The 22,703-nt window shown below is 34.9% G+C and overlaps 2 protein-coding genes across 2 annotated transcripts; one reads left to right on the top strand and one right to left on the bottom strand.

The window, feature by feature from the left end:
• The first annotated feature begins 1,352 nt into the window (after positions 1-1,352).
• HCAR (coenzyme F420 hydrogenase family / dehydrogenase, beta subunit family) lies at positions 1,353-8,855 on the top strand. The gene is made up of 19 exons (XM_059589910.2): positions 1,353-1,515; positions 1,593-1,698; positions 1,905-1,989; positions 2,517-2,628; positions 3,106-3,190; positions 3,314-3,355; positions 3,500-3,578; positions 4,314-4,365; positions 4,463-4,525; positions 4,990-5,087; positions 5,630-5,665; positions 5,750-5,811; positions 6,451-6,478; positions 7,326-7,405; positions 7,551-7,620; positions 7,701-7,758; positions 8,227-8,291; positions 8,376-8,470; positions 8,555-8,855. Exons 1-19 carry the CDS (start codon positions 1,437-1,439, stop codon positions 8,643-8,645), a joined length of 1,386 nt encoding a protein of 461 aa, XP_059445893.2. The 5' UTR covers positions 1,353-1,436; the 3' UTR covers positions 8,646-8,855.
• A 2,830-nt stretch (positions 8,856-11,685) lies between these two features.
• LOC132178928 (putative indole-3-pyruvate monooxygenase YUCCA7) lies at positions 11,686-14,085 on the bottom strand. Its single transcript, XM_059591515.2, has 3 exons — positions 13,038-14,085; positions 12,576-12,950; positions 11,686-12,063 (listed from the first exon to the last, which is right to left on the bottom strand). The coding sequence occupies exons 1-3, from the start codon at positions 13,743-13,745 to the stop codon at positions 11,833-11,835; spliced, it is 1,314 nt and encodes a 437-aa protein (XP_059447498.2). The 5' UTR covers positions 13,746-14,085; the 3' UTR covers positions 11,686-11,832.
• Positions 14,086-22,703: the final 8,618 nt, after the last annotated feature.

The raw sequence follows: 22,703 nt of genomic DNA, 5'->3' as shown, positions 1-22,703 counted from the left end.
GAATCCTTTCTTGTTAGACACAGATTCTATAAAGCTGGGCAACTGATCAATTTATGTTCAGGAGAAATGATATATATTATATAAGTTGTCACTCTTACACTCAATAGTGCATACTACTAAATTTTGGATGGATTGTTATTAGATTTTAAATTCAATAATGATTTTTATTGCTAAGTAGGAGTGACTGTAGCATTTTTCTTATATACAAATGTACAAGATGAGTCGTTTTAGTTGCATACCAAATAGCTTAGGCGTTGAACTTTAAGGCCCCATTTGCCAACAACCCGGACCGGCACTGTAGTTGGAACGATACTGTTTCAGCTACAGTGCCATGTCATATCTGTAGGTTGTGCAGTCAAAAATCGCACACAATTTTCAATAACAAAACTTAAATTATTCATACTTCCCACATTGGTTACTGCGTAGACTTTTTGCTGCACGGAGAATGGTACTGAACATTAAATTTTTCTTTTTTTCTTTTTTCTTTTTTTTTTTTAAAAAAGGAGAAAGATCGGACCACCTCATTTTTGGCCAAGGGGGTGGTTGGAGCCACCCCTGGCCAATCTGGGGGTGGTCGAACAACCCCCATGGCCAAGGGGATGGTCCGGCCACCCCCAAATGCACCTGATCTCCCTTCTGTTTTTTTTTTTTGGGCCTTTTGGGGGTGGCCGGACCACCCCCATACCGGCCATGGGGGTGGCTCCAGCCACCCCCTTGGCGCCACCCCCTTGGTCAAAAATGGGGTGGTTCGGCCACCCCATTTTGGCCAATGAGCCACCCCGATCTGTTTCTTCGTTTTTTTTTTTTTTTATAATATTATATATATATATATATATATATATAAAATTTAAGTTGTCATTATCCGGTTGTTGGTTGGCGTGTGGGAAGTATGAATAATTTAAGTCTTATTATTGAAAATTGTGTGCGATTTTTTACTGCACAGCCTACACATATGACATGGCACTGTAGCTGGAACGGTACTGTTCCAGCTACAGTGCCGGTCCGGACTGTTGGCAAACGGGGCCTAATATTCCTTTAACGAGAAAGTAATGTTATAAATCAACTCATTTTTCTTTCATCCTCCAAAATGTGTGGCATGGTCTTTCATAAAATTTGGTGTATGATAATTAATTCTTTGGTTAGGACTTAGGAGAACAACTTTGAAAAATGAGATGTAAATATCAATATGATCGTCTTCTTACTACGAGTAGAATACGACCGTCGTTGTAGCTCGGACTGCCTGACTGACTCGCAGTAGCAGATAAAAACTAAAAAGGCAAGAGAAAGTAGAATACGACCGTCGTCTTTGGTGTTACTGGGAGAATGACTCGAGTAAGTAGAGTATCTTGGTCCGACGACTCCGACCAAATCCCATATAACGTGTGGTGCAGAGCCACTCTCACTCGCTGTAGTTCCAGCTCTCTCTCTCCGCAACTATGGCTTCCTTTATTTCAAACCTCTCTTCGATTCCTGTGTCAGTCTCCATTGTGTCTTCATCTGCCTCTTCCTCTAAAGGTACCCAAAAGCCTCTCTCTCTCTCTCTCTACTATATGGGTTTTATAGCATAACTACCTGTTTCTTTTGTGGAACAGATGGGAATTCCAAGTCTTCAAAATCAGTGAAGCTCAGAGAGGACTGGAGGAGTCGCTCCAAACCCATTCCTCCAGGAGGCACCTACCCGGCCAAAGATCATTGCAGGTTCAACTCCCCCATCCCTCCTTCCAAACTTTTTTTTCATTCTTTCCTTTTCTTTTCATCTTCATTTTCTCCCTTCCACTACCCCATTTTTTTCATTTTGAAGATTTTTCATGAGTATATTTTTATCTTAAAGATTTATGATATATATAAATTTAAAACTTCTATTTTCTCAAAGAGGAACTTTGCTTTGATTAATTTTTGTGCAGTCAATGCGGGTTGTGTGATACGTATTACGTTGCGCATGTAAAGAATGCATGTGCTTTCTTGGGAGATGGAATGTCTAAAATTGAAGTAAGTTTCTTACTTATTTTTATATGTTCTCTTTCAGTCATTTTGCTGCACCACCAAGGAATGGTAAGAAGGAGCTGCATGCCCCTGAAATTCTTGGGCTATTTTTGGCTGAAGCACCTTCACTTTAGACACAATAATTACTAAACGGGTTATGGTGTTAGGCTGATGCTATGCCTATTATGACGCAGCCATATGCCTGTCATTTATTTCCTCTTTGATTATCATTTTCGTACAATTTTGCTCTCATGCGCATAAAGCACCATCTTGACTTGCTCCGCGACAATCTTGATACTTAAGATTTCTATAACTATATTATACAACTTTAGCTTTAGCCCTTAATTTAGTGGAATAGTCTTGTGGGTTAATTCTATTGAAATCAAGTTGTTGCTTTATATGTGTACTTTAGATATAATACTGCATACCTGCTAATCAAATAAAAGCCGTATATGGGTATATGTATATTGGAATATTTATCCTTTTTTTTCTTTTCACTTGCTCCCTGTATTGATCTGTTTTCCCCCATTCAGGTCTTGGAACCTAAAGTTCATGGTAGAGGGAGGAAATCAAGTTCCTTAGATGAAACGTACTTTGGGGTCTATGAGGAGCTGTTATATGCTCGTAAAGTAGAGCCTGTAAAAGGTAAGTTTTTTCTGAAGTTTATCTTGGTGGTCTAATAGCTTGCTTGACACTTCAAGTGTAATGGTTATGACAACTAGTTTACGCTAGCTCGTTTGGGGTTTGAATTAATCTGTTATTGTAATTTATATTATACAATAATTGGTAGACGTTGCACTAGGAGAATTATTTCTCTCCTATCTTATAATTTGAAAAGGCATTGTTTCTTTTTGCCACCCTTCTCCATTGGTGGTGTCTAGTGACAACCATCTGCTAAAAAAATGGGCATCTGTCCATAATTCAAATAATTGGTGAAATATATGCAGTGCTCTAATGAGATCAGCTAGCAGGGATGAAAATTGTGGACTTTGGTATTAAATGTTATGTATTTTTAGAGAACTGCACTTTTAGTTCTTGTAAGTAATAACAGTAGCTATTTTGCAAGTGTTGCACTTCTTAATCTTTTCGAAATATCCAAATGATACATCATACATATTGTAGGAGCTCAATGGACAGGGATAGTAACAACTATCGCAATTGAAATGCTTAAATCAGGCATGGTAGAAGCTGTTGTTTGCGTACAGAGGTAGTGCCACAAATTTATTATGGTATATGGTAGAATTAATGTACCTTTTAATTGATTGTCAATGCCCCTTTTAATATGTATTTTTTATGAACTTATGTGGTCGTGTTATTTTGTTAATCACAGTGATCCAGACGACAGATTCATGCCTAGGCCTGTCCTAGCAAGGTTTGCATCTGGTTCTCTTTTTTTATACTTGGACCTAAGATACTCTCAGTGTCTGTATAAATCCAATTGAGAGTGTTTATTTTGCTTGTTTACTTATCTTTTATTCATAATGTAATGCTTATATTTTGTTTTGGTTTGCAATAGGACACCAGATGAAGTTCTAGCTGCTAAAGGTGTTAAGCCAACATTATCTCCTAATCTGAATACTCTTGCACTTATTGAGGTGCCCGGTACTTTCTTTAATTAGGGACATAGAAATGCCTCTTTTGCTATTTCGTGGTGCTTTTGACTCCAAACATGATGTTGAGTGTTAAGCTAGGAATAAGGCAGGAATTCTCATGAACTTTGGTTTTGACAAGGATTAAGATCATGATGACTTTGGTTGTTTTTATTATGTCTGGGAGAAAAAAGTGGTTTGGTTAGAAACTCGGGAAGCTGGATGACATGCTTATGATTTTTTTTTATTTTTTTAATTTTTTTTTAATAAAAAAGAAACTAATATCTTACTACTTTGTTTAGGGGTATTTAGAGGGTGACTGGGCTTTTACTTCACATGAGGATTTGCGTCTGGTTAATTTAGATAGTCATGTTAGTGTAGTTTAGACTTTCATTTGTAAAAATTGACTTATTTCATTTCCTTTTGACAAGATTGATGTTCCTTTTTATTCGTGTGTACGTGTTGCTTAGAGGAGGGATATTGGCTTAATTAATTCCCTGTCGAGAAGATTGAAGTTACTTTTTATTTGTGTGTGCACATGTGCGCGCGTCTGACTTGTTTATAGTTAGCTTATTATCTAGATGGCAGCTCTTATAAGTCTAATTTGTATATTTCTTCAAAAATTTAGTGTCTGACTTGTTTATAGTTAGCTTATTATCTAGATGGCAGCTCTTATAAGTCTAATTTGTATATTTCTTCAAAAATTTAGTGACATGAGTATTCATTTTCTACTTATAACAGGCTGCAAGTGTGAAGCGTCTTCTTTTCTGTGGTGTGGGTTGCCAAGTGCAAGGTATGGCATATACTATGATCTGGAAATTTGTATTTTCAGTTATTTCCTCTGTTGTGACTTGTACCATTGTAATGCAGAGTAATTTCTTAAACTGCAGCATTAAGATCTGTGGAGCACCACTTGAATTTGGACAAGCTCTATGTATTAGGCACTAATTGTGGTAACTAAAATCTTTATATTCAGTTTGATATATATATTTTTTTTATCTAGCTATAGAGTTGAAATACTGGTACTCAAGGCGCCACAAATAATGTAAATATTGCAATGGATGTGATATCATGTTATATGTGGTTCAGCTAATTTCAAAGTCAACACATGAGAACACTCTGATAGTGTTTTTTTGGGGGGTCAAATTTGTGTGGTAGAAAAGTCAAAATATTATTCCCTTGTACCTTGAAACTGGGCGGTGGAGCATATTTCACTTTAGTTTTTTGGTAAGTAGTTTCACACTTGGATTCTACCATTCCTTAGAATTCCACATTGCTCCTTACCCAGCTGGTTTATGTGGGTAACATAAGAAAATAATATTTTATGCATGAATTGTGGTTTATAATATTATTTTGTGTGAGTCATTGGATGTACTTGAACATAATTTGGATTGGTACTAAAATTTTTATCCAACAGTTGATAATGGAACTCGAGAAGGACTGGATAAGTTTCTAAAGGCCGCAAGTAGTGAACCAGAAACAGTTCTCCACTACGAGTTTATGCAAGACTACAAGGTTTGTGCTGAGAATCCTTTCTGAATTGAAGATATAATCAAGAATCATTTAGTTGCCATAGGGGCACATACTTCATTCACTAGGAGAGACTTAGAGTGTAAGGCAACGGCCTAATAGAAGGTGTGAGCTTTGGGTTATTTGTCTCAAGGTAGTACCTTGAGGCAGTTTCTTTAGGCTTCAAGGCAAGCTGCAAGGTGTATTCCTCAAAAGCTTTTACCATAATCTTGCTATTAATTGTTGACTGTACGCTGGTTTATTACTACCTGATGGTATTTTGGTTTGTAATACTTCTGATAGTTTAATTGAATGGTAATGTTTCCATTTAAAGAGCCTGTTTTAAATGTAAGTAGGAGATATTTTTTGTTTGATAAGCACTTGATGCTGCTTATGTCTCAAGCGAGATATTGTTACTATTTAAAAATATTATTGTAAATACTGATTATTTAATACCCTTAATGGTAATATTTCACCAATTTGGGCATTTCTTATTGAGTTACCATTGACTGCAGTATTCTCTGATGCATTTTCTTGTACTTTAATAGGTTCATTTGAAGCATTTGGATGGTCATATTGAAGAGGTAAAGCAGTCCCTGTATTTCCTATTTGGCCTGACGTATCACAACCATGCTGCTTCACCCAGTTTCAAATTTTAACTAAAGCAGGTTCCTTATTTCTCTCTACCAGCAAATGATTTGGTTGATGTTATTGCTCCTTCATGCTATAGGTAAATTCCTTTTCTTTGTTTCTGTATTATTTAGCATTCCTTGAAAGTAATAGTCAGAGTCCAATGCAAAAAATAAGTAAATAGAGAAACTAATAAATAAATAAAATGTGATTTCTGGAGAACCATGGAAATCATTTCTTTGAAAATGTATATAAATCTTTTCATTGTTATTTTTGTGAAGGTTGAATTGAGTTAGAAAGTGTTAAGTAGCTAGTGTCCAGGCAAGATCACTTTCTTAACTGATTCATGATGAATGTCTACTCAAAACAAGCCTACCCTGCAATTCCTAATGGCAAATTTAGTTATTTACTCCGTTTTCTTATGGTAAAAAGATAAATGGAATAATAAACGAAAACAATGACAGTGAATAATCAATCCCCGACATAACATATCTAGGTAGTGCCTTAGTAAACTTGGATGCTTTCAGGCAAGTATATTATTGCCTTAAACCTGTGGTACACCAGGTGTTGCAATTGTTAATCTTGTGAACTCTCCAAAAATTGTTTCAGCCAATCAATTTTATATTTCGAAGATGTATTTTACATCTTACAATTATCACAGTTATGTTTACTTATCAAATACATGTTTATTTCACCATTAAAGATTATTCTTACTAGTCAAATGTTGTTGTGTCTGCAGTTGTTTTGACTACACCAATGCCTTAGCGGTGAGTTTTGTTACTCTTCTTAACAAGTATTCCATCTCAAGATGCATTATCTCTTGTAATTTTAGAATGCTACTAACTAAGTGGTCCATAAAGTTAAGAATTTATCCATCTCCTATTATGCTTCATATTCGTCGTACTTGCTCTTTGCTAGATTAGAGCAATGTGAGAGAGTTTTAGACATTTTACCGGCTTCAATAAAGACAATGGTCTATTGCAATAGCCTCAGGGTTGTATTGTTGATGTTTCAAGTCCTATTATAAAGCCTAGTTCAGTATCCATTTTTCGCCGAAGTCTCTTAAATCAAATTATGGTGTTTGAAATCATAAATAGATCTCAAATTTTATTTAGGAGAATTCTGAAAACCTTGCTTGCTTGAACAATAAAATAAATGGATGTTGGTGATAGTGTGAGACCAATTGGAGAATGTTGGATGACCCACCATTTGGTTGTACATTCCCACGATCTTCTACACATAAAAAAGCAAATCATAGTTCATGGTTATACACTCGAAATTCTGATGATAATGAATTCAACTCAATAAGGTCTTCCTACCCTTTATTGTTTTATTTGTGTTTTACACAATTCCACATTTGTCAATGCCTTCACCTCCGTTCTGTTGAGTATATAATGATGTTAACTGTTACTTTTCCACACTCAACTAACACAGCAATATTCTTTAGATGCCTTATAACCTTGTGATAATTAATTAAATTTGCCAGCCTGTCTCAAGAGTCATAGTTACATGCATGTACTTAGAATCCACCTTGGATCTGAACTTTTATCCTGCGGCCGCAAAAAAGAATTTCTGTACTTCATTGGTAGTATAATGTAGTCTTTCCAACTGTAGGATCTGGTGGTTGGATACATGGGTGTGCCAAAATATTCTGAACTCAGCATGACACAGCATCCACAGTATGTTACAGTAAGGTAATATCCTCGCCGAGATTCTCTCCTCTTCTATCTCTGTCTCCATCTCAGTGTGTGTACTCGTGCCCGCATGCACAATGATGCTACTATATCATCATCTCTATGACAAGCTAAGTTTTATATCTTTGTAAAATTCAAATGACAGAAATGAACGTGGAAGGGAAATGCTCAGTCTGGTGGAAAACCTTCTGGAAATTACTCCTACAACTAGTAGCGTATAACCCTTTGCCTTTCTGGTTGAATTTAAATTCATTGGAGAATAGATAATTTTACTAACATAAATAGACTACTTCAGGGTGACCGGCGACCATTTGTTACGGAGACTGTTAAGGCAGATGATAATGCTAAGTTAGGTATGTGTTGCATCATCTTTGTTAATACTTTTATTGGAATCTGTAGCACTTCAACCTCAGTGGTATAAGCTCCCTAACTGGGCATGTTACACGTGTTTGGAGGTGCAGGGATGGACTTAGTGCTAGAATGATAATAATTTTGGACTCTGTTCCGAACAAATGCACATTTCATTTATCTAGAAACTGTTCCACTGTCTCTTTCTGGCATCACATTTAAACTCAACTCTGGGGCCCAATTCAGCATAATGTTAATGCTGAATTGGTGTATTATGTTAATGGTTGTAAATATTGTTTTCTCCACCTTTTGGATAAAAAACTGCACATAAAGGAAATCAAATGTCTGCAACATACCTCAACTAAGTTTTTCCTTTTCTCTCTGTAGATAAGAATGGAGCTGATTAAGTTCCTGAGTGAAATGTGCCACGTGCTAATACTTTATTGAGCTAATATCTCTCTTCTTTTTCTCAGGGAGAGGTCCTTCTAAGCCGGCGCCAAAGTTTATTGGAAATTTTATAGCTTTTATCCTAAACTTGGTGAAGTTTTTATCTTTGGGGCGCATTTGGTAAGAAACGTATCTATATAAAAATCCCTATTCTTACTTTGTTCTTTTGGTTCAGATTGGCCCCAAGGGCCTGGAATTTGCACGTTACTCACTTGATTACCATACCATCCGGAACTATTTACATGTAAACCGCACATGGGGAAAAGAAAGGTAAATTATAATGAACAATGAGCTTATAGTACAGCATACTGCATCGTATATTAATATTATGTTTGAACCTTTGAATACATGCAGAGCTGATAGGCACATGCCTTCTTACTCTAAGAAGATCGTGGGAATGTACAACCAAAATGGTGAAATCAAACAGATGTTGTCCAACAAGTGAATGTATTGGACGGTAAAGATGAAAGCAGGGTGCTTCATGCATGGGAAATCATCTTTTTTCCATTCTGTAAAAAAGGGCCTAGTGCCATGTATGGTTATGAATTGTGGGCAATGTTCTCTTGGAAACTTGGTCGAAAACATCAGAGCTAGTTATTGTTATTGTTATTTGTTACATAAAAGTGCAATTTGCGAGGACCAGAAGCATTGATCATCAATCTCCATTGATTTTGTGTCTGAAATTAGCTTGGTCAAACCCATCATTTTCACATATGGGCCAAATTAGAATAGAAAGTTCACCTGAAGTGCCGAGACAGGTAATTATCAGGAAAAAAAAAAATCTTTTAATATATGGGCCTTACTTTACAATGAGGGCTTTATTAATATACATTTTTCCTGATTCTAAGATTGCCTATTTGTCTGAGTGTGGATGGAATCCCAAGCCTTGGGAATGAAAATCTTTTTATATTTTTAATCCTTACAAAACCCCACGAGAAGTTTTTCATTAAAAAAAAAAAAAATTTCTAAAAAGGGGGAAACTTCACTTATCCCCTCTCCTCCCCTCTAAACTGCAAGGGATTTCTCAATGTCCTCCCTAAGCTTTAAAAATTTGCCAAGTCGAGTTTTGATCTTTTAACCCCTTTCAATCACTCCCCACTGTTTAATCTTTTGGTTTACTTAAAAGGCTAGCATGCAAAATGTTCGCTCTACCCCCATAAAATTTATAAAAATACATCCATGCCCATAGTTTTTTAAAAAAATAATAATCAAAACAAAAAAGTAAAAAAGTCAGAAAAATAAAAAAGGACGACCCACAGGGCCACAACCACATTTTCCTTTTCTTTTTCTTTTTTTTTTCTTTTCACTTTTTTTGAATTTTTTATTTATAAAGGGGTATTTTGGTCATTTTTGTTTCCTCCAATAGAATTTAACGGAAAATCTTAATAGAATAGGGTACGTAGTTGAAGGGGGTTGGAAGATGCTTAATAGTTTAGGAAAGGTAAGTGAAATATCTCTAAAAAAGAAATTAACAAATTGCATACTTTAATTTTTTTGCATACTTGAAATTGGGGTTTGAATTTTTTTTTTTTTTTTTTCACATTCAAAGAGGTATTAACAATTTCCTTTACTCAAATCAAATCCCTAATGTCATATCTAATTTGTTTTACTAGTACTGTTTATCTTGACCTGAGAAACGACTAGCTAGGCACATGTACATGATGGCCCATAATAGTTTGTATAGTTAGGATCAACCAATACATCCAATATGGAGCTTAACATGACATGCTTACACGACTCCCTCAAACAAATCTAATCCGCACCATCAGGGATATCAATGCATGCGCATACATACATACACATGTATGTATACGCATGTGTATATATTTGTGTGAGCGCGGGTGCAGGCAAACCAATTGGATATAAAGGTAACATTCTAACCTTAGTGAGCAGTTGAGGAATGAATGAAGGAATGGGCTTTTGGTCATGAGGAGCAAGGAAAAGATGTGGGTGGCGGCCACCCCATGTGTTTCCTTCTCTTGGTAACAGTGATATTGTCTAAGTTAGAGGTTGCAGGATTTTATGAGAATATTAGCACTTCTAGTGGGCATTGACAAAGGTGCAGTTGTAGAATTCATGTTGCAGTCTGGACGTGGTACAAAATTCAATCAGTCAATCTTTGCTTCTTTGCTTCAGATTTAAGACACATTGAAGGAAACAGAGCCGCAGAATATAATACTTATGTAGGACTGATACAGATTTGAGATTCCATTAACTTTTTCTTCATTTTGTTCAATTATTTTATATGGACCATCGAGTTAGAGCTTTTTTGCATGTTTGAATGAAAGGAGTGGGTTCTCATGTGGGTTGTCTTTCACTTCTAAATTTCATTTTTGTAAAGGACAAAAGTCTGTCATACTTTGTAGAATATGGAGAACTATTTCCTGCCAAACATGATTGGCAGAGGAAATAAATATCGTTAAAAAAAAAAAGGTTCCAAAGGCTAGCTGCATATGTTTGGATGGGAGAGAGGGATTTGGTTATATACTAGCATGACAGACAGTCGCACACTTTGCTTCAAATGCAAGTCATCTCTACTGCATATCTTCCAAAAAATTGTTCTTTTAGCAGGTTGTGACAGAAAATTTAGGCTTCTTGGAACACCCAATTCACAATTTCCCATATGACTCTCAGGTTCAACAAATGAAGCTGTTTTCAAATGCTGTGTTGGAATATAATTAGTCCATTTGGCATTGGAGAATTGAACTTTTTCAATGAAACAAACGTTGGTATATTTTGACCCCTAAAAGAGAGGAATTTGAGAATGGAAGGATCTCAAGAGGTTGTGTCAGAAACTTTGGGATTATGATAAGCTAATGCAGTCAATTGTAATAACATTTGGCCATGACTGGCTGGGTTCACATGGCACACACGCGCAGGGCAAAAACGTTTACGTTGTTTATACTTTTTCCAGTATTTTTCTTTTTGCGCCAATATTTTGGGATCTGTTCTGTTGGCTTGGACGGTTCAAGATAAGATATCTTCTCTGCTCTTACTGGACTCTTGCCATGAGCAGGGCACAATGGTGTCAATAGTCTGTAATCTATTTCCTATGTATGCATTTTGAAGTTTGGAAGAGATGTGTCATGTTGCTACAGTGGACCACATTTAGAGAGACAACTCATCAGGTGGATTAATGACTACGTGGACAGAGAGGGGATTTCCCATGTAGAAATATATAATGAGATATGTTAAGAGTAAGAAGGAGACTTGATGAAGACGTTAGGGTTACATCTTGACTATTGAAGCAAGATGTATTGAGATGTTATAAACTGTATTACAATGGTCTTTATTTATAGAGAAAATCTGGACTAAATAAAGAAGAGAATAGACCTACAAAGAAACTGAATAAAGGCCTAATATATAGAATATAAACATCCCATTTGACTCCGGCTATTAAACTGTGATACAATGCGCCTCATTCTTCCTTTTACAAAAAAAAAAAAAAAACCAATTATTTTCACATTTTGGGATTTCTTTAGGAAAGAGCTGAAATTTCTGTGCCATGTGTTCCTTCTTGTGTTCTAAATTATTCTCTACACAAACGGATCTCAGTACTACAGATCAGTTTCCAAACCAAAAAGAGACACAACTGCCCAAAAATCACTCTTATTAGTAATTAGTACAAGCCTTCAGAAATGTGAAATGCATCTCCTATGGAGAGTCCCATTAATAGATTTCCTTTTCTGCTTTGTTTCTTCTTTCCAGTTCTTGGCAATGTCATGTGCTACACTAATGGCATCCAAAGATGCACCAGAGAGGCCTTTCCTTGTGAACCCAACTGCATAGAGCCCTGCCTTGGCTTTCCACCCATTTGGAAACGGATTTTTTGGAATCCCATCTTTGGAAAAGAACTCATTTTCCTGTACAATGCAAACATTCAGAACAACATTAGTCCACTGAGATTGCTCTCCAGAAAATACGACTCCAATTATTCGAATACATAGGAAAAACATTCTAATTTGTTTTTTTTTTCCCCCTGTATTGGGACACATGGTACAAGCCAAACCATTAAACAACCTATCTGCCTTTCAGGCAGCCCAAAAATAGAAGTAATTAAAAATTATAGGACAAATATGTCCAAATCAGCAAAAGGAAAAGGAGAGGGAGAGAGAGAGAGAGAGAAACAATTAAATTCTGCTCATAAATTAGACAATGAAGCAACCAAACAAAACTATCAAGCAGATCACCACTACAAATCTTTGAGGGAAAGGTTATGAAATCTTGTATTAAAAAAAAAAAAAAGGATAAAACAATATATCTAACATAAACCAAACTTCAGCAGCTGAAAAAAGAAATAAAAAATAGTCCAACTTCCATAACTGTCACATGGATTCAAACTGGAGAACTTCATAGAGACAAATATATCCCTCACCTTTAACCATGAAGGAACATTGCTGCGATACCCAGTTGCCAGAATAACAGAATCAATCTTCAAATGCTCTCCAGTAGGAAGTTCAACTCCGCCGGGGTAGAACCTTTTGATTCCACGGACCACCTTGATCTCACCAGATCTAATTTTCTGTAATGCACCAATGTCCAGCACAGGGGTCTTTCCTGCGGTGTTCTTGAGCTGTAAAGGACCTATCGATGGCCTTCTCAGACCATATTTTTCAACATTTCCAAGAATCAACCGCGCAATAATCAGCAATATCTTGTCGACAAGCCAAAGTGGCAGCTGCCATTTCATTAAGGAAACTGCTACTTCAAAAGTTGATTTTCCAAGAACTTCCCTTGGCAATACATGAAGCTGTGGGCCAAAATAAAATTAACCCAATTATAATTTGACAGTAAAAAAATAGAACATTCAATATTGAAGGGAATTTCTTTTACTTACCGGCCCTCGAGCAACCATTGACGGTTCTGCATTGTAGTTGCAAAGATCAAGGGAGACCTCCATGCCTGAATTCCCACAACCAACAACTAATACACGCTTCCCACCATAACTCTCGCCGGATTTGTAGTCACAAGCATGCATGACGTCGCCACCAAACTCTTCCAAGCCTTCAAACTCTGGCACCACTTTCTCTGCATTCTCACCGGTGGCCACCACGAGCCACCGGCAAATGTACTCAACTTGATTGCCAGGATCGTTTGAACTGCTTTCTATAGTGGTTTGGACCCTCCACAAACCAAAAGTTTGTTCATACTTAGCAGACTGTACTGTTTCATTGAAATTTGGGCTTATGTGGAAGTGTTTAGCGTAGGATTCAAGGTATTCGATAAACTGATATTTTGTGGGATATTCCGGGAACGCCTCCGGGAATGGAAAGTTGGGTAGTTGACAAAATTGTTTGGGGAGATGAAGCTTGAGGCGATGGTACGTGCGGTTTTGCCACAGAGAGGCAATGCAGTTGGCTCGTTCAAGAATAATGAACGGCACGCCTTGTTTTTTAAGGCAAGCAGCAACGGCTAAACCGGATGGGCCGGCCCCGACTATGACGGGCCCGTTGACCCATATGCGTCGACGAGCAAAAAAGTCGTCGTGATCAGAAGCCTGGACCATTGGTGACATGTTAACGCGACAAGTACTGTTAGGCATCATATATGCAGTATATATGCAATCTATGTCGATCGATCAGAGAGATGGTTGATGATGAAAAAGTTAGTGGTGGGCAAAGTGGTTTACAAAATGAAGGAAAAAGCTTGATCTATGTGGAAAGCTGGTATAAGATGCGACAAAGAGGAGTGGAGAAGGGGAATAAAATGCAATTTGTTTGAAGTTATGTGTGGAGAGGGAAAGAGGGATGGAGAGGTTTAAATAGCGAGGGATCATCGCCATGAGAGCAGCATGTAATTGGGATTTGAAAATGATTTGAGGTCATTCTCAAATGATAAGCTTGTGGCATGGCCGCCTTCTTTTGTTTACTACTTTCAACTTCACCTTAACTTATAATTCATTAATTCTTATCCAATAAAAAGGACCCAAGATTTGGAAGCTAAATCCATGCCCATGAGGCCTTTAATATTTTAGAGGGTCTTGTTTTGGTCAACCCCAAATTAGCTTATTGTGACCACCAAACCTACCATCAATGTATATACTACTCTGTGTCCTATTTGGTACAGTGGCTTCCAATGAGCACATGGTTGAGCAGCTCCTTTTCAAGGGTTGGATTGGATCCTTCAAAGATTAACCCTAGGCTCCTAGCTAAGCTCCAGAAATCCAAGAATTTTGTCACCTGGCCCCCGTTTGAATACAGTAGTACAAGTTCAATTTGAACACGTTGCCACGTTAAACCTACTTTGATTGCATGCATCTTTTTCAGTGTCCTGAAATTCAGAAAGAACAGTGTGACCAAGTGGGCAAATTTATTTTTGTTTAAAAAATAAAAAAATAAAATTATTTTTGTTTATTGCTATTCTCTTTGACAAATATAGAGTTAAAAGACTTAAATGTTGAAAATAATTTTGGATAGTGTACAAAATTTTTATTGAAATAAAATAATATATATCTTAAAATTAACAATAAAATAAATAAATTACAATAGATGAAAAGTAAAATATAAAAATGTCTCTCAATGTTATAGAATCATGCAAGTGTTGTCTTTAAAGGTTGATTCGTATTTTCGGAGTATATAACTCGGTGCAATCGGATATGTTGACACGCATTTTTCTAGAATTAGACTATAACGTCTACTTTTGTTGATGACGCATTTCCAATAACAAAGAAAAATAGAACAAACCAAATCTTTTCTTGTAGAAGAACAATTCCAGAATTGAAAACATATATAGAAGTAATATATATATATATATATATATATATATAGACAAGAAGGTTGGCTTAATATATGGAAAAGAATCTCACTTTTTCCTTCTTAAAATAGAATCTTTTAGTATCCAAAAATTCCATAGTCTTGAAGGACTTCATGACCAAACTGTCAAAATGCTTGAAGAAAACCATAAAAACTTGTTAATGAACAAATGCCTTTAGACCTTGTCCAAAGGTCAAAAACGTTTTTCAAGCAATGGTCATAAAAATTATATATATATATAAAGACTACGACCAAGTCTCTTCTTCAACGTATAAGATAGCCAAACAATAAAACGATTAAGAGTTTGTAATAAGAATTTAATGATTATACGGTTAAAAAGAAATCCATGCACCAAACAACTGAAAAATAAGTTTGTAAAGCATACAATTAATACAACATATGCATAAAATAGGGAACTATACTCTGTTTCTGGATGAATGATTAAATTTTAGTAACCAGAAAGCTCACAATTACAAACACTAAACAAGTTCTGCAGCAAAAAAACCAGAACACACCCACAATCTGCAGAATGCAGAAACCAATACCAACAGTAAACGTCAGAACACACAACTACACAAATCCAAACAAATTCTCTAACCACCACTTTATGAGGCGTACCCGATCTAGCTTGTACAATTTCTTTCAAGTCTCGTATTAATAAAGATTGGTCCTGCCGACTGTGGTGTCTATGAGAAACGTCTAGCATTCACGAGTCATTGTAATCTATAAATTACTTTCTTTTGTACAAATTGCTCCATCGCTTTCGATATATATATATATATATATCGAAAGCGATGGAGCAATGGAGCAATTTGTACAGAAGAAAGTAATTTATAGATTACAATATATATATATATATATATATATATATATAGGGCCGACTCAATGTATTTGGGGGCTTTAGGCGAAATTTTGAAGTTGGACCTTATTTTTTTTAAAATTTAAATATTAATTAAATAATATTTATTTTAATAATATAATTATATTTTTATAATATTATTATTATTTTCATTCTCATTGTTGTTTTATGACATTTAAATTTAACTTTTAACTAGTTGCTCAAAAAAAGTGATGTGGCATGCTTGTTTTTTGGGGTTAATTGGTCTTATTTTACAATGAACTTATTATATTGGGGCCTTATTTTAAAAGCCTTTAATTTTTATGAGAAAAAATTTTGGGCCTTATTTAAAAAAAAAAAAAAAATTATGCCTTAAGTTAAAATAAAATTTAAAATTTTTTTAGGCCTTATTAAAATTTTTTTTGGGCCTTATTAAAAAAATTTTGAACCTTACCAATTGGGGGCCCTAGGCGACCGCCTCAGTGGCCTAGCCATTGAGCCGGCCCTATATATATATATGATTGTATCTAGTGGCAGAGCCACAGCACTCTTTGGGGGTGCCAAAGATTTTTTAAAAATTTTTTTTTTCTCACCCCAAAATAAAAAATAAAAAATAAAAAATTCTTTTTACCTGCCTATTACCCAAGACACGGCACCCCCAATATTACTAGTAGTACCATTACTTCTTAACACAATTTCTACATTGCTATCTTCAATAAGGTTGTCAAGCAAAATGGGGTTGAGGATCTTTTGTCTCATATCGTGTCTAGATGCCACCATCATCTTCACCAAGCAAAAAAAACTCCTCTTATCTGACTCTCAGTTGCTTTTGTGTTAGATTTTTGTTATAGTTTCTTTGTTTTACTTAGTTTTAATTTTGAATTTTTCGATTTATTTTATCTGTTTCTTGAGGTTGTATGGTGCACTGGGCGTGGGGTGGGAACGATCGAACTCAATTATGCAGCTGCCAAATTAGGTCTTGATTTGATCTCTCTGATTATTAATTCTCACATATTTATATTTTCTATTTGTATTTTTTTTTTCATTTAATTATCTTCTGTTTGGTTGCCTAGAAAATTGAACAAAAGTTAGTAAACCTATATGTATGTATCTATGGAGTCTAGTTATCCAGAAATGAAAAAACCCATAGGCATCTAAATCGAAATAGATTTTTCGATTTAGATTCGATACTCAATGATTTTGTACTTCTAAAAGACCGTAAAGTGCATTTCTAGACACTATTTTTTTTTTTTGTATTTATGTCTTTTTGATATAGTGCCGACATGTTACATTTCTAATATATCAATTTGAGCACATATTTATGAACTTTTATAGATATTTGTTTGTGATGCATATATTGTGTGAATTACCAAATTTTTAGGGTGAAAAAAATTTTTAGGATGCCAAAAAAATTTTAGTAACACCTCCAATATGAAATGTCTAACACCCCTAATGTGAAATGTCTGGTTCCGCCACTGACTATATCCCATTAAGACGTTCAGGTCAGTACAAGCTATTTAAGAGGTTCATCAAGGTTCACTACAATCTGAATATATATATATAGAGAGAGAGAGAGAGAGAGAGAGAGAAAACAACAGGAATTTATCAAATGTTGCCTCCACAATTGCAATAAATGGGCTAACCCCATTATTACCACTCAATATATCGGTGCTGGCAATTCCTTTCATGATTATTTACGATAGACTTTAATCAGAAAGAGACAAAATTAGTACAAAACAATATAGCTTACATCAAAGGCTTGTAAACAGTTTATTGGGAAGACTTAAGATAATTCCGTTATGGGGCTATCGTTGATATTGTTTTAATGGAACAACTTGTTTCTGTCTGAATTTTCTTTATATATATATATATATATATATATATGGTGAAGTAAAACAGAACAGCACCATATATATAAGATGGTCTATTTTTTATCTGATCTTCTTCTTTTTTTTTTTTTTTAATTATCTATGCAAATACAAAATAGGGAAAAGTTTAATGTTTCCTCCCAAACTACCAATTGTATCAATGTCCCTCTAAACTACCTAAAAAATTTCAATGTCCTCCCCATCCCCTTCCTCCCAAGGCCAACCCCAAAAAAAAAAAAAAGGCAAGGCCATTGAAGTGGCCGAAACCAACCCGAAATGGCCTAGGGTGATTTGGCCACCACCTTCGACCATATATGGGGCTGGCCATATTACCTCCATGAGTTTTTATACTAATGTATCGATAAAGGTGTATTGTCGCAATAATTTTCTTGAAAACAATGCTTCTGTTTAGGAAAAAAAAAAAAAAAAATTACTTTGATTTGAGAACCAACTTATAATTTTTAAATGACTTTAATAAATAAAGAGAGGAAAATTGTAAGGTAAAAGTATTGGTTGAATGTTTTACTTACTATATATATCATGGACACGTAACAATTAAAATGAAGTGGTAGGGAGTTATCCTCTACTTGGTATCCTCAATTGTTATGTAGGCAACCGGAACATTTGCTCCCATGGCTTCATTGGGCCCGTTGTTTGAGCCTACTTACCGTAGCCTAAACCATAGGTCTCAGGCCCGTTGTTTGAGCCTACTTACCGTAGCCGAAACCTGACTACCCGTTTAAAGGACCAAGATTTTGTTTCATTATTATGAAAACAAACGACGTCGTGAAAGACCAGATATGGAAAAAACACAGCAGAATTAACCCTCGGGAAACGAGTTTAAGCAACAATCCCTACTCCAAGACCTCTAGCTAGCTAGCTAGGGTTCAAATTTGATTTGATTTTGATTTCAAACACCCCCACTTGAATAGGTATGCACGTGGAGTAGGTGATTTGTGCTTTTTCCTTGATTCGCAGTTGCACCTCATGATTAATGATTATGAAGCCTATGAATTCGAATTTGGAGCCACGTCATCTACACCTATTGGCTAGCACCTTGTTCCTGCCTTGGAAAAAGTTCTTTTCCGGGCCACTAAAGTCAAATTTTCCACCACCCCACTTTGGAGGAGTTTTTGGCTGTGTTTGCCGATGGCCTTGGAATGGTACTGTTTTAGGCCTTCCTCAATCCTAAAAAAAAAATATTTTTACTTCAAAATTAATTTCAACATCTCTAATTTTTATACCACATCAATCATTTTTATTATTATTATTTAAATAAAAAAATCACTAAAAAACAAATTTTTTGCACTTTTCCATATAAAATATATTTTTTCACTTTTCCCCACAAAACATTTTCATTAAAACCAATCAAACATTTTTTCCTAAAAAAAAGGCTACAGTACCGGCCCTGGAACAGTACCGTTCCAAGGCCATTGGCAAACATGGCCTAACTATTAAGTCCCAGCATTGCGTTTTGGGAAGTGGGACGAGAATCCGAGGATTCCGCTTATATGTCATTATTAAAATAAAAAAATGTATATTGTAGTTTAAGTAACGATTAATAAAAAAAAATTTAAAAAAATTTAATCTTGATCGTTGCTTAAACTATAGCATGCGTACTATTATTTTAATAATAACATGTAAGCCAAATTCGTAAGGGTGACAATGATAGAGATATGTATCATGAAAATGGGAGGAAAAGGTGGTGCCTCACGTGCTTGGAAGTTGGAACCCTTGTTTCACGAGCTAAATTATTTTTGTGCACAAAATCATGAGGGGGTGTTTGGCTCTTCTTTTATGAGGTTATTTATTCTAGAATCTAGTTTTTGGAATGTGTAAAATTATCACTTCAAAATCGTTGTGGGCTCTCCAACACAATTGACAACCCAAATGTCCCACGATTGTACGTGTTAGTGTGTGTGTGAGAGAGAGAGAGACTTGGTTGGCCAGTTAAAATGCTTGAGTATAAGTTGAAACAAGTCATTTCTTTTTAAAACATAATGATATATTTTCCTAATGTTAAAAAAAAAAGAACATCTCAACAAAACTCAAATATAAAAATTTGATTAGCATAGATATTTTGATGTTTATTAAAGATTTAGACTTTTCACTTTAATTTATATATATATATATATATATATATATATATATATATATATATATCAAGCCAGCCCTTGAGAGGAAAGAGAGATCTGTCCAAATTCAATTAAGGGTCAAACAGGGATGTGTGTAGGTAGTTTATATGTATCTAAATCTAATAACTAGCTAGCTTGCTAGTCTGGCAAAAGGCACTTTTGAGCCAACTTGTGAGACGCCCCCCTGTAGCTAGCTAGCTATCTTTCCAATGTATAAACTAGAATGGATCATATATCTTTTTTTCGTTTTTCCTCCTTATTTCTTTCCAAATTAGAGGTTAAGTATACTTTTTGTGGAGGGCTGTGCTTCAGATTCAGCAAGCATGCTCTTCAACCGAAAACCACAATAGATCCAATTAATTATATATGCATGCATGCAAGTTGCAACAAGATGGCTTTCCTGAGGAAATGGTGGGGCTTCCAAGAAATTATCTGGATAATCTCTCTTTGATTAGCTATACTAAGTTGATGCTAAATGATATCTTGATGCATGGATAATGATATATAGCTGGAAACTCATTAAGTTATATAAGGACCTTCGACCAAGAAGCTCCGTAGACAATGTGTTCTAAGAAAGTGAGCCTTAATATATAGTAAGTTTTATTATAATAATAACAATTAAGAACATATCGATCAGCAATGAAAGCAACAATGGTTTGATATCATGACCATACATGTGGAATTGGTTCTGTTTTCACATTCCTTAACATTACTTTTACAATATTGTTTTAAGTGGTTGATATATGTCGCGTAAAAGAGATATGATAAATAGATCCGAAGAGTAACATTACTCAAATTATAGTTCAAAATGGACAAAGATGAGCAAAAAGAATATTTATAAAGAAAAGGGTTTTAGTAATTAAACATGGGGGTTAACTATTTTAATTGATCGAGCTTCTCAATATATTTAAAGGAGTAGACTTATTCCCACTTGCTCATGGTCGGCTGCACAAATCCTTTTGGATCGTTTTGCCCTATCTAGGGTTGCAGGGCAATAAAAGAAATGAAAATATATATATATATATATATATATATATATATATATATATATATACCATGGTGCTAACTAAAAGCACTATGTGATAAGCAAGTAATCAAGTTTTGGGATGAAACCCACTAATCAAGGAAACTACAAGACATACACAAAACCATAAAATCTTTTATATTTCACGACCAAATACCATTCACATTGGACCATTTTTATCAAGTAAAAGGCTGTAACTATACCATCGTCATCACTACAAACACCATTCACAAATTAACAGGGCAATATATATATTTATATATATATATATATATATATATATATATATATATATATATATATATATAATGCTTATTCTTATATCCTTTTTTTCAGTCATTGCATAGGCTCTAGGTTAATGGGTTGATACTTCGAATATTGCAATAAGGACGCACGGGTTAGGCATGTTGACAGGACACGGCCTTGTTTGGCACTTTGGCTACAAGTCAAAAGATTTCTTTTATGGTTGATAATGACTATTACAAATGTATACGTAGTAAGTCTTTCTGTGAAGATATATAGAAATTTCGTCTAGGAGATCACATCCAAGAGTATATATATATATATATATATATATACGTAGTAAGTCTTTCTGTGAAGATATATAGAAATTTCGTCTAGGAGATCACATCCAAAAGTATATATATATATATATATATATATATATATATATATATATGTGTGTGTGTGTGTGTGTGTATATATATATAATCGAGATTGACTGCAATCTACTATTCAATTTGTATCTTGCTCGACTACAAACAAATGATAAACTTTAATTTAGGGGTGTCAATACCTATCCGCATGTTAGGTTTTGGTTGTATCGAGGCATGTGTATAAGACTATAAATGTCAACTATAATCTAACTTACTTAATTAAACGGTTCAAACATCTCAATCATAACCCTCTAGTTTTGTATTGAGTTCATGTCATGTTTGCGAATTATGTCAAAAATTTGCCTATCATTATGTTGCGTGTTATGTTTAGATCGTGTCGTGTCGAAACATGGATATAAAACTATATAAATAAACTATAATTCGACTAATTTAATTAAACATATTAGACTCCTCAACCTTAACCCTTTAATTTCGTGTTGAATTTGTGTTAGATTCACAAGTCGTATAAAAAATTGTAAGTCCTACTTTAATCTACATAATAAAAGTTTTCAAAATGAGCCGGTTAACAATAAAATGAACTATATTAAATGCATGTGACCCACTCTAGACTTATGGCAAGTGCTATCAAAAGTAGGTGATGCCAAAGCAAATCAATCATTGGGGTTTATTTTTTGGCACACGTATATAAGAACATCCGGCCGGACAATCATTTGCCTCTATCAATGGAGGTTTTTAACTACTTTTTTTTATATAATTTTTTTATTTGTGGAGTCTGATTAGAATGAATCTCTTATTGCAAAAAAAGAATCTTACCAACTAAAAAAAAAAACGGTGATATGAAGGATTAAAGAAAGGATATATATCAAGTAATTAAAGGACAAATTAATTAATAAAAAAAAAAAAAGAAGAAGAAAAGAAAAGAAAAGAAAAGAGGGGAATATATATCTGAAATGATCATTCATTTGATTAGCCTCATTAATTCTCTTGCTATATCATTCCGAAATTCATATAAACAACACGGTTTTCGATAATTAGATTCTGATAATGAGGTCGGTTATGAAGTTTGAATGAATGAAGTCAATTTGTATGAAGTCATCCAAGTACTATGGCAGGGATAGATAGATGGCAGTAGGCACAACCAAAAATCTTTCTTGTGGCACCAACCAGACCTGATCTAGATTTTCTTTTCTTGTTTTTATACATTTATTTGGCTGCATGCCTTCTCCTCCCCAGTGAGAGAGGCACAAATAATTACTAGCAGCGGCCATG

This window comes from Corylus avellana, chromosome 4, assembly GCF_965113065.1.
Source record: "Corylus avellana chromosome 4, dhCorAvel1.hap1.2, whole genome shotgun sequence".
Taxonomy (NCBI): domain Eukaryota; kingdom Viridiplantae; phylum Streptophyta; class Magnoliopsida; order Fagales; family Betulaceae; genus Corylus; species Corylus avellana.
The sequence above is the reverse complement of the archived record's forward strand: the minus strand, read 5'-3'. Positions and strand labels throughout refer to the sequence as shown.